This window comes from Plodia interpunctella, chromosome Z (genome assembly GCF_027563975.2).
Source record: "Plodia interpunctella isolate USDA-ARS_2022_Savannah chromosome Z, ilPloInte3.2, whole genome shotgun sequence".
In the NCBI taxonomy this organism is placed as follows: domain Eukaryota; kingdom Metazoa; phylum Arthropoda; class Insecta; order Lepidoptera; family Pyralidae; genus Plodia; species Plodia interpunctella.
The window spans coordinates 8,850,080-8,864,749 of NC_071324.2; the positions used below are offsets into that span (position 1 = coordinate 8,850,080).

Below are 14,670 nucleotides of genomic sequence, written 5' to 3' on the forward strand. Positions count from 1 at the left end.
TCAATCACTTGCGTGCAACAACTTAACGTAATTAAATTTTCTCATTATCTAGAAATTATCATTATAATTAAATTAATAACTTTAATAATATGCAAAACTTCAACAAAATTTGTAGTAACTAGCTTTTGCCCGCGGCTTCGCCCGCGTGAATTTCATAGCAAAATCTCAGTAATTTTCTAATCGCGTACTCTGTAAGACTGATAAACATATATGATACAAATGCGCATTATTTTTTTCATCTTTAGTTCAATTTCCCGTTTCCCGCTGCGTATCTCGTTCCACAAACTTCTCGTACCGTTTCCTACATATTGTGCCATTATATTTATTGCAATGTGTCCCGTCCTGTTTCCCACTACGTGTCTCCCATTTCCCGCTTCTTCTCCCACTCCCGCTTTCTGCGTCCGTCCCATTTTCCATGACGTTTTACGTCCCGATTTTTTATTAACCACAAACTTAAATAATTTTTTTTCAGCTTTTTATCTTGAAAATTGTTTTAAGTCCCATACAATCTTTCACCCACCTTTTGAAGGGGTTTTGAGGGTTAATTTTCAGAAAAATCTGAAACACGTATTCATTACTTACGTAAACAATAAAATCCAAATTTTCAAGTCACTAACTTCAACGATGTAGAACTTTCATATTTACAGTTTTTCACCCCTTTCAACTTCCCAGAATTTCCAAAAATCCTCTCTTAGTGCTACACTTACCTACATGCCGAATTTCAGCTTCAGTCCCTCAGTAACGGAAAAGTTTTATACTGATATATTGATGCATACTGCGCCCACTCTCTTCTGTTATCCTCTCTCACTAACCAAAGGCTGGCTGGAAGAGATTGCTTAGCAATAGGCCCACCATTGGTCCATATGTATGCACAATTGTATAATTTGTACTAATAATTGTTTTTATGAGCAATAAATATATTTTGTATTGTATTGTAAATTTAGTTTTAATAAAGAAAGAAAGTAGAGAAACTCGTTCTGACAATTGATAACAATTTTTGTATGAATACAACGAAAATAAATAAAATTTACCTTGTGCACGACATAAGTATCAAGTAAAAATCTTAAGATTACGTTGCGGGCTACACCGCGCTCTGCGTTACATCTCGAGCCGCCGTCGCCGTGAGCCATGTTCAACAATATAAAAGTATATAAGTACCTACTTAAAATAATTCGGTGTGCGTATTTTTTAATTTCACGATATTTCAGAATCTATTAATCCAATTTATGTGTAATATAATAATATCTTCGTGAAATGACTCTTGATGATGAAATATTTTAATTTTCATACAGGACCCTCCTCATTTTCCGGGATGAAATGTCAATAAGATGTTAACCCGGGATTGTGACGCATTTTTAATTCGTAATTAGTTTTTCAGTTATCCTACGAGAACCTGACCATTTACCGGTATATAAGGTAAAATATAAGGTACAAATCTGATTTCGAGTGATGCGCGTTCAGACAGACAGATAAACAGACAAAAATTTCCAAAACTATATTTTCGTCATCTATTCGTATATCAGTAACTAAGTATATTCCATGAAGAATTTTAAAAAAATATCCAATGTACAAATTTGGCCTTTCTTCAATTTTATTATATGTATATTTGGTTCCATGGTTGCAGAGAAACATAAACAAATATAATAAGCAATTATATTCGTCATTTATTCATAGGTACTTGTTTTACACCTTTCAGTTTCAATTAGATTACGAGTATACATAAAAACTGTAATCACAAATAAAATAAAAAATAAAAATATATTATAAAACTGTAAAACCGTATATGAATATCACATTATAAAATATTATTGTCAAAGGTATGTGTCCACTTCAACCGTGGATGCCCTTAACTCCTTCTTATTGGCTACGTAGATGTTCATCAGCTCATCTGAACATAAAGACCCAGCGTCTGATAATGTGGGACTTAATGTCGACATTAGAGGCATGTGATTACAGTCATATTTCTCCTGTAAAAAAAAAGATATTCGACACACACAATTCGATACACACAAGGATTTAGATCTTTTTGTATTTATTTTTATTAATTTACCTCAATATTTAATAAGAGACCCATTCGCATACTTTTATGCGAATGGGTCTCTTATTAAATATTGAGGATTTCTCTTATTAAATCTTCAAATAGCGATTTACGTGGTACTCAGCTTTTGTGTTTTTGTGAACACAGAAAGTGCGGTAGTCACTTCGTATACAATGACGTAACAAACGTACCGAACCGCGAAGAGGTAACAAACAAACTTGCTTTCGCCTTTATAATATTAGTTGGATCAGGGATAGGGATACACAACAATGAGAAATCAATTTATTAATGAGATAGTACCTAATAAAGTCATAAAATAATGACCAAAATGTAACTAATCTATTTGACATTGAGTGTGCATTTCACGATGTTTTTGCTGATTTTACCAAAAAAATTAATATAATTGGTGCAACCGCATCCTTGTGCGATTTTCGTGCCCAATATTACAAAAATGTTTTAAAAAAAGATAAAAGAAGAAATAAACAAAAATATAAATAAAATTATCAAATTGTGTGCATATAAACGTTTCTTTAAATTATTTTTTGTTTTTCTTTTTTTTCAAAATATCGACGTCACCTTGATGATTCAATTTTACGTTACAGATCTGTTCTGCAATCATAATCATAAAACAATACATTATTACATAATATCATGAAACATATTTAAAAAAATATTATGCAGCATAATCTTTCGAGTCATTCAAAAGATGTTTCTACATCCCATCCCAACTATTATTGTAAATGTGAAAGTAAGTTTGTTTGTTACCTCTTCACGCATATTATCTACTGGACTGATTGTTATGAAATTTGGTACACGAAAATAGAAAATAACCTCTAGCTGCGCCCCGGGGCTTTATCCCGAAATACCCACGAGAGCGAGGCCACGGAGAGCAGCTAGTAATCCGACTTTTTAAAAAGATTTTGGATTCCGCGACGCATAGTGTACCAGTCACAGCTCGAATGTAATCAAAATTATTTGTAAGTTCGTTGAACAAAAACTTACGTCATATACTTTGCACCGATGTGAACACTTTCTTAAACGCAATGTTTCGCTAAAATATTTTCTTTTCTTTCTGTCCTCATAATCTGGTGGTCCATAATTTCTTGAACTTCTAAATGCATTGATGAAATTCTAAAAAGTATAAATGGAATTTTCAGCGGTAAAATATATTAACTGCTTACTATATAGTTTATCCTAACTAATATTTTAAATGCGAAAGTAAGTTTGTTTGTTACCTCGTCACGCTCTATCTACGCAACCAATACTCTTGAAATTGTGCATACATGTAGTTTGAAGCACCTCGGAAAAATAATTGGTCCCGTGGGAAATAAACGCGGGCGAAGCCACGGGCGATAGTTGGTTCCTCAATATTAGCAGAAGCCGTACTTGGCTAGTTATTCTGGTGATCTACAAAATGGATCCACAGCCAATTATTATTTTTAATTCCACTCTGATCCACTATAAATCTTTCGATCCATTTCGATCCTTTTATTATGAATGAGTACATTCAATTGAAAAATATTTCTCAAGATAAATATATTTTTGCTTCTAGAACATCGACATAATTGTCACAATCACTAGAAATTAAAATGTATATGCTTGATCCCTTGTTTATCAGTTCGAAGGGATCTGAACGGAATAAAAAATAAATAAAAATATATCTGATCTCCTGGTGTGGATAATAAGTTAATGTGGATAAAATCAAAAATCAAAAATCAAAAAAGGATCAAAAACCATAAGAAATTCAGTTCAAAATTGCTAAATAATTTCACCTAAATGTCACTTCAAAATATTTTAATTTTGTGAAAGTATGAATTCATCTATTTTAAATGCTAAATGTATGTAATTTAATACAACAAACTTACATTTCCGACCATGAATTTTGCTATTGTTCTTAATTGAAACATAATAACAATCAAACATGAGCCCAAAAACCAAATACATGCGAATGTAATTGTTACGTTTTTAAATTTAGTTAAATTAACGACGCGATAAAAGCAGAGCCCCTGAAATTAAAATTACATAAAATATTAATATATACATATCATCATCATATATATACAGAGTGATTTCATATACAATTTTCAACACATTTCATATAAAACTACTGGATCGATCGGGCATATAAAATAAGCATACGCTAAGAAAGAAAAAGAAAGATTTTTGGAAATTCCATTAGGTGAAATAGTGGTTGTAAGTTTGTACGAAACTTCGTCCAAATTTTGGTCAGGGAAAAGTAATAACCCATTAAACGAATTTTGAAAATTGCATTCCTATGGTGGTGAATTAGGGAGTGGATTTTTAATGAAACACTTTATACTTTATTTTTGAAGAAAGACACATTAATATTTTGATTTACGTTTATGGTTAATTAAAAAAGACACGTGATATGCCGTGAAAAGAAAACGGGATACGTTGTGGGGAATGGGAGCGGAACATGTTGCAGGAAACGGGACAAGACACATAGCGGGACACGCGACGAGATACAGAAAATAAAATGGGGCGGTAATCGTATCGAGAACGGGAAATGATACGAATGAAAAACATTTTTCAGTCCTGAAAAATTTGCTATGAAATGAATGAGAGATAAACAAAATAAAAGTTAGTTAGTCAATACGTGAATAACAAAAATAAAAGTAAACTTTTATTTTTGTTATTCACGTGGGCCGCGGATCCGCGGGAAAAGCTAGTACCATTATAAACATCTAGGTACAAAGTTATGTAAAGTCTAAATTTGGAAAAAAAAAGAACTCACAAACAAAACGATGGGTAGCACCGACCAACAAAATCTCCAAAACTTAGTTGGTTTAAAGCCCAACCAATAGTGTATATCTGTTGAGAACCTATTCACTCCGTAAATCCACATAACCAAGGCGACTTTAACACCTCCAAGATAAAGAACTGCGATGCACAGACCTATTTTTAATCCTGTAAGTTCATTCTTTATCGATGTAGGATTAGCCTAAAAGAGAAAAAAAAAAGTTGTACAGATAAATTACAAAACTTCAGTTGGATCGCAGATCATCTAGACCATTGCGCTATTTTTTAATGGTTCGGTATGGTTATCTTTGTTTTTATTTTCTTCGTAAATGTAATTGAACTTTTTAAAAATACTTCCACGATTGTTGCACTTGAGTAATTGGCTACTAATTCACAATAAAGTGCTTATGATATAGCTTAAATGAAAAAGAAATGCAGACTAAATAAAAAATAAACATAAATTAAACTTACAATAGCCAATGGCAGCGTAGCGACGAATCCGATAAAGCATAATATCCCAACTATATAAATATTTTTTAAAGATCTGAATTCGCGATGTAGCAGCCTTGACAAAGTCAGAGTCGAAACCGACTGGAAAAACAACGATGTATAAGGTAATTTTGGTAATCTGAAAATTATCACCAATTCATTATTGTAATAATTGTTGCAAATTTAAACACCTTATGTACTTTTATAACCTAAAAGTATATGACAAATTCCACAGCATTTAATTTAATATTTCATTGAATGTGACCATAAATTATTCAAATGGCACTATATACGGGAACGTATCCATATATAGGGAGGAGGGATAATAGTACGCTTGATCACGGATCGCAATTTTGCTTTGATTACCTAGTAGCCATATAGTACGCCATTGCTACCATTAATGTTTTTGTTTGCGTGTCAACGCCCTCCATCGATATCAGAATAAGATTTTGACAATTTAGATAAGATTTGGTCTCCTGCGGCCACAGTTTTATCGATGGCCAGCAATAAGTCATCACGAGTACAGAAGTTAGTGTGTAGGGAGTATGGTACTGGATGGATGATACGAGGGTTTTTCCACACGTACAAAAAAACAAAGAATATGATAATAGGTGCTCTATTAGTTGGCCATTATTTATTTATTTTATTGGTGTGTGACAACGTGATGACACTACTAACTACTAAGATTCAGGAAACTAAAAAATACACATAGTATTTGGAAGTATACCATACCAAACAAAAAAGGATAACTCAAATTGATCCAGCCGCTTTCGCGTAATGGAGTAAGATATACATTTAAAAAAATGCGACGTATTGAGAACTCCTCTCTTATTTGTAAGTCGGTTAAAAAGCTAAACAAAATAATTTATTAGTAATAATTTAAATGATTGATTTATATACCCAGATGATTTGAAGAAATAAAACATAATATTTTAAATCTTTTAGATTCGGGTCTCCCAGGTGACTTTGAGAGAGTGATTTAAGGACAACAATGTGAAATTTGATAACCACAAGTCAAATCACCCAAGTGGGTATAATTATCTTTTTTGTGGAATATCATTAGTATCGTGTCGAAATGAACTAGGTAGTGCCGGACCAGCATTATTGTCAAGAAATATGGCAACGTGGTAGCATAAGTTCACAGTGAATGATATTTTGTGGAGTGGTGTTGGAGTTGAAGAATTTCGTATACTTTCTTGAAATTAAGTGGTTTCGAAGATATAGCGCGGCGAAAAAAATTGTCGGAAATCTGTTTGTTAGTCTCGAAACTCGCTTTTCTCCATTTTTAAAAGAGTACTTAGAAGTTACCCAACCCATGGATTTATCAAATCGTATTGTGTCACTTGTGTATTCTCGGTGATATTTCACTATGATATATGAATCTCAAGGTATCCCTCAGAATCGCTGGTTACCTATTGGAATTTAGCTGTGAGAGTTGAATAAACAATTGCTAAATATTTGCTGATATTTGCTACATATATAGTACATAGGCGTTTTTTTACCAGCTATTCTGACGTCAGGTTTACTGATCACTTCCTGATTCAGAGCAAATTTCCAAAGTCCCTTAAAGTGTTTAGAGCTTCATATTTACTGCATTTACGTATTTCAGTATTATTTCGTATAAAGATATTTCAATTATACAATTTGTTCGGTAGAAGTGCCTGACAAATTTTATAGGCAAAAGTTATCAGCCCCGCTTACTAGCTGTTTAGGTTGAGTGTGCAGATAAAACTAGACGCGGTTAGTAAGAAATAATAATATCAGTAGTAGTATATTTTAATGTATATTAATTTACATATATTTTAGTCTCTAATACGTTAATAGTTAAACTCTCACAGCCATAGCCCGTGATTCTGACCGAGATGTCAAAAGTCTATCCAGCATTCAAATTATTTGCGTGATTTTTTAAATGCTCGCTAATAATCTTTTCAATGCAGGCACTACTGAGAGTAAAATAGTAAGTCGAAATATTTCAAAAATAACTTACTAAGAAAGATAATGTAGCTATAATAATATTTCCATATATGACTAGAAGATAAAGTCGGTGAGCAGGGAGGTAATCGGCACCCAAGGGTAGTACTCCAAATATCAAATAATGGTAGGTGATCTGTAAAACATTATAATTAAATAATGGGAAATACTTCAAATAAATCTACAGAATAAAGGTTGTCCAATCTCTCTCACATTGTTATTTGCGAGTATGAGATACAACGTCGTCGCCGGCGCAGTTGTGGTATAGCTTTATAGCAAGAGTTTATAGAAGGAAAGGAAAGGAAGAAAATTATTTCGCATTTCGAGTTCTGGAGGTTGAAGGAGATAGAGGAGAGCATGAGCTTCATGCTAAAAACATTGTCTGTTTGAAAACCTATCCATTTTTCACTAAATTTACTCACGTACTTATGGCAGATTTCATAACCACTATTTGTTCCTGTTGGTGAATGAATCATCGAAATAGGATGTTGGTTAATAAACTTCAACTAGATACCTACCTAGGCACCTCTAAGAGTCCTGACAGACGAACGAAACGACATATACTATAAGGGGTCCGTTTTTTGTTTTGTGATCATTAAAAAATAAGAACAAAAACTTACCTTTACATCAATTACGATGCATTTGGTCATCAATACGTACAGAACTCTTACAATAAAGGACCTGACGAAGCCCACCAGAGTGAACACTACTGCGAATATTATGACAGTATTGTCAACCATGACGAATGGTGAAATCTTTCGAAAGTCATAGACGCCTATGTAACCTATGCCGTAGATGTATGCCACCAGATCCATAGTCACGTCCTGAAACATTTATATGTATAGTAGTAATTGACGATTTTATATTGATATTTTATTTACATGAACAGGGGTGAGTAAGAGAGAAGATGAGAGAAAAGTCCAATGAAGTTAAAAAAGAAACGGCAAAATGTACAAGCGTAATAATTTAGCACGTTCCCTGTGACAGCTAAATAAATCGCAAAATCCGAGGCAACTGGACATCTTTTAAATTCCGATTTTGACAGATCGAAACAGACCGGTTAGAATCAGTATTAGGTGTAATTTTGATAATATTGATCACCCTGATACAAGAGGTGGAATAATGTCACATTAATCAATATAATAGCTGCACACCGGGCTGTGTTTTCTTAGTATTTTTGGCATTAAAAGTGCCTGTACTATTCTAGGTCCATTTCTTCCTCTTTACACAACATCATATTCACACTTTCGCATCAATAAATAAGTATTATCTTTTCCAAAGAATTTAAGACTATTCTTTATCTAGGAGTAAGACAGGTTGCCCAGCTGCGGTTACGTTTAGAAATATAAAGCAACGTTTAGAAAATACCTAAGCCATATACCTAAGCCGTAAACTTACATATGAGGGTTTTGAATTAAGGCTCATGATGTCACTTAGAACCGCTCTCGTCACTTTCTGACCTGATGCAAGAGACATGGACAGCGCAAGGAAACACGAAGATATAGCTCTAAATAAAAATGACAATTTCGATATCTGCAATACAAAATAAATAATTTTACGCGTTGAATAATTTCAGTTCATTAATAACTGATGGATAACCGCGAGTCGCTCTCCAATTGGTTGTGATTGACAAATACGTTTTCTGTTCCGATTTAATATTAACCTGTCTCTGTTTCAATGTTACTTTTTTATTTTATGAAATTGATGTTCATATTAAGACTCATTTCTGTGGTAAATATCACTCAACACTTGACTAGATTAATCGTTGAACAAGCAAGCGTTTTTTGCCCAAGTAGTTGAATTAAATAAGTGTATAAGTTAAATTAAAACCCCTTCCTATTTAATAGACCTTTAATTTTAAAAAATCCTAAGTATTAATGAATATTTTGATATATAAACGTTTTCGCAAGACTTAAGTCGAATTAGGAGGACCGGGCTTTTAATTTTTTTTATTTAACTTTTATTTTAATATTTTTAAACTAAAGTACAGAAATTGTAGCATCGAAAGAATAGATCGAATCGAACTCTATCTCTACTCTTATCTTAGCTTTTTCTCAAACGTTGGAGCCCAGGGTCCGTAACTAAATGTTTGATGTCATGTTTGAACCCATCTTGGACTGAATCAAATCTTTCGCTGTCGGTCGGTACGATCTCTCTCTCATCAGAGCGCTCTTCTTGTCTCTTTCTCATCCTTAAAGCATGGGAGTCCAGGACAATATCTATCCCTACCCTCTTAAACTCGCTATTGTATTTCACAAATCAATATGTAGTCATACCAATAGCAACGTATCAACTGATACAGTACTGAAGAAAAAGTTACAAATCCAAACAATGGCTACGGCAAACACTTTGGTTGTAGAGGCGGTTGCTTCGTGTGCCTTTTTACTGAAAAATAAAAAAAAATCTAAAGGGAAAAACAAGTCAAACGCCAGCAAAACTCATGTTACGAGGGTTCCGTAAATTATTTTTTTGTTTAAAACAAAAAATCTACACGCTATATGGATCAGATAGAAAGGAAACCTTTTACCAAATTTGAATTTGTTAATCCGTACTAATAATACTTACACAGAGAAAAGATTTGTGTTTTCCTGTTTTTTGTTTGTTTGTAATGAATAAACTCAAAAACGACTGTACCGATTTTGATGATATTTGGAACAAAATAAATTAAACATAGGCTACTTTATTATGGTTTTACTAGTGAAGCCGGGGCCTCTATTGAAAATATATTTTACTAAGTAAATTTTTCTTTGGGTTTGTGATTTTTTTTCCGTCGGAATAATGTACTACGTATTTTATGTTTAACTAGCAGCCCTTTCCGGCTTCTTTTGGGTAAAAACACGTCGCGGTAGACGACTTTGTTTTATAATATGTAGGTAAGGATAGTAGCTCCCAGTTCATATATTACGTTTAAAATACTTAATAATATCTAGATCTTAAATTTCATAGTACAAGTTGAGTAATTGTTTTAACAAGATATTCGAGATATTTTTCTAGGTCGAGAAGTTTGAGTTTAAATTAATTATTATTAGTAAATACTTACTCATAGTATACGTGTACAGAAGAGTTACTCATCCAAGTTTTTCGGCCAACTTCACATCGTAAACCGATATTAAATCGATTCAAACAAAAATTTGGTATGGGCGGCTTTGGGCAAGCCGTGGTAAAAGGACGCATTAATAAAATCTTTGCTAGGTACTCGAACCCATCAGTTAGATCACAGGCGTGCTGTAATAGTACTTTATGATATAAGTGCGGTTAGTTGAAAATTACAGCCGAGGCCATGTTGCTACAAGAAAGCATAGACTGTAATCATCAAAGCGCACGTATTTATGTCATAAGACATTTTATAACATATTTGCGAGGAATGAAATAAAACACGTAAAACGAACAAATCTTTAATTACTTGTTAAAGCAGTTATAAACATTTGAACAATTTATAAAATTGATTGAAGCTTATTGGTCTCTTTCGCTACTTTTGAGACTTGTGGCGGTGTCAAATGACACTCATCACTACTTGACGACATTTTCAAATAACAACAATACAGCGAAAAGAAAAAGCGCTTTATTTTATCATAAATTAGCGATGCGCGCGCATCTGCGGTTTTTTTTTTTAGGCAAAGGCACAAAAACAGCCAATATTGATAATAAAGTAAATTAATATATTTGTGTTTTGTTACAGATAAATGGTTATAATTTATTGTCAAAATTAATTTAAAGAATGAAAAGTGTATTTTTTATCTCCTGAAGATTATTTATTTATTCATAAAAAGTTTGACAAAAAAATTCGTATTTAGACGGAGCATCTTAATAAACCGTGCGTTTTATTTTATTTAAAAAAAACTAGTACGTTTTACATTGCAATACCGCACAAATGCGTAATGAGAAACAATACGATATTGAAATTGGTGAAACAAGTGACCCTTTACGAGCAAATATGTTATAAAATTATTTTCTTAAGAAATATGTTTAATGATAATACTAACCAAGTAACCAATTAGAAAAAAAAAACATAATGACAGAAAGAATACTTTCACAAGCTAAGTTAAATCTTATCCCAAATGAACCTCAAATGCAGTAATTACACTACACTGATTATGCACAAGTAGTATTACATTTATTCCACTTAACAAAGGTGGGATATGATTTATCACATTATAACACGGTACTTCACACAGACACCAGTTGCAGTTTACCATAACGATGAAATTGTTTGAAAATTAACGAATAGTTGTAGGTTGAATTTTTATATATATATATACACGTCTTCGCTGTAAGTAGTTGTTTCTTGTTGACTGATATGTACAAAAAAATACGTTACTCTCTCCATTATTCCGTCTTACATAAAAGTTTCTTAAATCAAAATTAAGTGCTGAAAATATTATATTATATGAATATTGCTCACCAAAATTACATGCAAAGCTGTCTGGAGCAGAGACCCATATGTAACTCCTTTCAGTAAAGGATTAAGGGAGTGGTGGAAATCAAGTTTTCTTGTGTACTGTTTTATAAAAAATTCCATAAACATATAAGGCATGCCAAGTGCAATCTCTACTACAATGAAATCCAATATTCTTACTGAAAATTAAAAACAAACAAAAGAAACATTTAGTTGTACGAGGTTTTTCATTAAAAATAAGTCAGTAGGCACGGAATCAAAATTTTCTTTAGTTCTCAATTAGGTCACTAATTTCGTCGCCATCTTGTGATCGGAATGATCTAACAGCTGCAAAGTTTTTTATCAATATACAGCCTATAAACGATATTGGAGGTGCAATTTGTAGGACAGCAAGTAATAAATTATTATTACTTAATATATACATCGGACACCTTTAGCCGTTGACTTAGTTCTGATTTTTCTAAATTTCTAACTTCTTTTCAGATATGGCTTTTGACAAGCGGTTACTTCTTTATGTCACAGCATAAGCACACACTATTACTGGACCCATAACTCATTCACATACTATCATATAATATTATAATGGTATTTAAACATCAAATCTAAGTACTTTAAATCACGAAACAATACTGAACCTACCATTGTCAGCCACCTTTGAAAACATATCGAAAGTAAAACTGCATGAAGACAATGAGAATGTAAAGTAGAGGAATATTTTAATGCTATCCCACTTGAAATGATCTTTTCCTGATTCCTGAAACGAAAATATACTCATCATTTTCAGTTGCAATGTAAAATGGTAAGCTATATATTATATCTTCTTATATTTAACGTGCAATATTCGTATCAACATAACTATATATATGAACACGTAGTATCTTTTGAAATTTTGTATACTTATACGTTTAGTTTCATTCATTCAATTCATCCATTAATGGAGTGACTTTCAACTGAAATCCAGGCTCTATACCTATAGATATACAATGGTACTGTCGTGATTTATTATATTTGTAAATATTTTTGATAATAATAGACTCCAATAAATAAACAGTGATTACATTTATATAATGGTAATACAATCACAATTAAATTGACATGACTATGTTCTAAAACCTGTCAACTTATGTATTTTTAGGGTTACGTAGCCAGATGGCAAAAACAAACCCTTACATGCTATTTAGTATAGGTATCTGGAATAAAATTAAAAAAAACTCTTAATGACTCTTTTTTAAAATATGGTTTAAACTTATAATAAATCATCGCACGAAAATTTTCGTGCTAAATCCATTGTGATTATGATACGCAATATTTAAAATCGCGCCACACAATGAAAACAAATGACGGTCGGACTAAACAAACTACATATACAGCCAAAAAGTTCAATTTTCAAATGTAATAATTACTTTTTAAATATTATTTATGCAGTGGCCAGTTCAAGATTCTTAAAAAGCAGCCCTCGTATAGTTTCGTCATGTCCGTTATGTAAGCAAAATATTCCATTCTAGAGTAATTACTGTAAAGTAATTTTAACAATTAAAAATCTGGCTTTTGTGTTCATATTTTCCGATAGGTACCTACTAATGGTTTTCTATATCATAAACCATATCAATGAGAAAAACTCCATCAACTCACCGCTTTGTCCGAAACTAATGTCATACTTGATGACAAATCCATTATAAAGTGTCCTGATCGCGGCATTTTGAATTATGCTCAATTAATACTGTAAACAAATTTAGTCATAGTTACACTAAAATAAAAAAATGATATCCTTATTATAACAGTTTTTGTTTTTTCGTTTTACGAACTATTCGTTGTAATGAGAACACATGTTCTAGGACTCAATTTCCTCTTGCGTTAGCATGGACAGTCACCATTAATAAGTCATAGGAATTGACTTTATCCAACGGTCAATTTTGTCACGATCGGCAATATTTATAAGCTCGCGAGGTCTACAGCTCACAGATCTTTAAAAAAAAATGTAGATCAACATAGGTTCAGCCGTTTAGCTTCTATGAAACCATGAATGGGGTTGGAAATGCAGATACACAGATACTATAAACTCTCCTGCTTCTGTCGTCGAGGATTAAAAAAAATAGGAATAATACCACTATGAAGGCTTTTAATTCTATCACTATGAAGGAACCCGAGATTAGTCATATTTAATACTCTTCAATTGCCTTTTCGACAAAATCATATTTCTATGTTTTTTTTGGGGCCGTTATAGATCTCTTCATACACGTCACTTTTATCCTTCTATGTTGAGAAAAATGGTTTAGTATTTGGTTGATTCAATTTAAATGGATGTGTATCATCATTTGTTTATAAATCGGCGCTGTTCTATGCGTACATTTTTAGATCATAGCATAACAATACTAAAGAAAAGATTGACCGTCTTACCCTTTCAAAGAGACAAAGAGTTAAGACATCAAACACACACTCGTTTGTAAAAACTTAAGATTTCAATATGATCATTGAATTTCAAAAAAAAAAACACAATATAAAAATATTTGATTACCTACAATCTTAAATAAACTTGCCAAAATGGCTTTGACAGTTTTCTTCATAATAGGTTTAAGGTGTAAGAAGATTCCTCACTGGTACCATAGATATTAGAACATTATATAATGTTCTTATGTACCGGGTATTATTTTCTTCTTTTTGTTGATCTATAACGTGGATAGGTATATAATATTTCCAAGTATCTCTGCATTGAAGACCCTAACGGGGTAACCTTTTCTCGAGGAAATTGCGGTGAAGGAGATATTTTACCACAAGGTGTACAAGGTTAGATCCGACAGTAGAGTGCACAGATATAAAATACATTACATGACTGTCTCAGAGTATACCATGGAATTAGTAGGTACTCCAAGTACTTACTAAACCCATGGACGCCTTTGCCATGGACTTAGTCAGTACTTCGTACAACAGTACTTACTAATTCCATGGCCTTTACTCAGGCTTAGGGACTACCACAGATATAAGAATATTAAATGTTCTTATAATGGGGGGAGGAGGA

General features: G+C 32.5%; 1 protein-coding gene across 3 annotated transcripts; it reads right to left on the reverse strand.

The window, feature by feature from the left end:
* Positions 1-1,644: 1,644 nt before the first annotated feature.
* Positions 1,645-14,629, reverse strand: LOC128682952 (sodium-dependent serotonin transporter-like). Of its 3 annotated transcripts, none has more exons than XM_053768033.1 (14): positions 14,052-14,629; positions 13,287-13,374; positions 12,294-12,408; positions 11,661-11,833; positions 10,299-10,483; positions 9,535-9,643; positions 8,657-8,791; positions 7,879-8,082; positions 7,275-7,394; positions 5,270-5,389; positions 4,794-5,000; positions 3,904-4,044; positions 3,041-3,169; positions 1,645-1,967 (listed from the first exon to the last, which is right to left on the reverse strand). In XM_053768033.1, the coding sequence occupies exons 2-14, from the start codon at positions 13,350-13,352 to the stop codon at positions 1,812-1,814; spliced, it is 1,860 nt and encodes a 619-aa protein (XP_053624008.1). In that variant the 5' UTR covers positions 13,353-13,374; positions 14,052-14,629; the 3' UTR covers positions 1,645-1,811. The 3 variants fall into 3 exon arrangements, with proteins under 3 accessions (XP_053624008.1, XP_053624010.1, XP_053624009.1); XM_053768034.1 differs by lacking the exon at positions 1,645-1,967 and adding an exon at positions 3,274-3,445 and having other exon boundaries at positions 3,056-3,169; XM_053768035.1 differs by lacking the exon at positions 4,794-5,000.
* Positions 14,630-14,670: the final 41 nt, after the last annotated feature.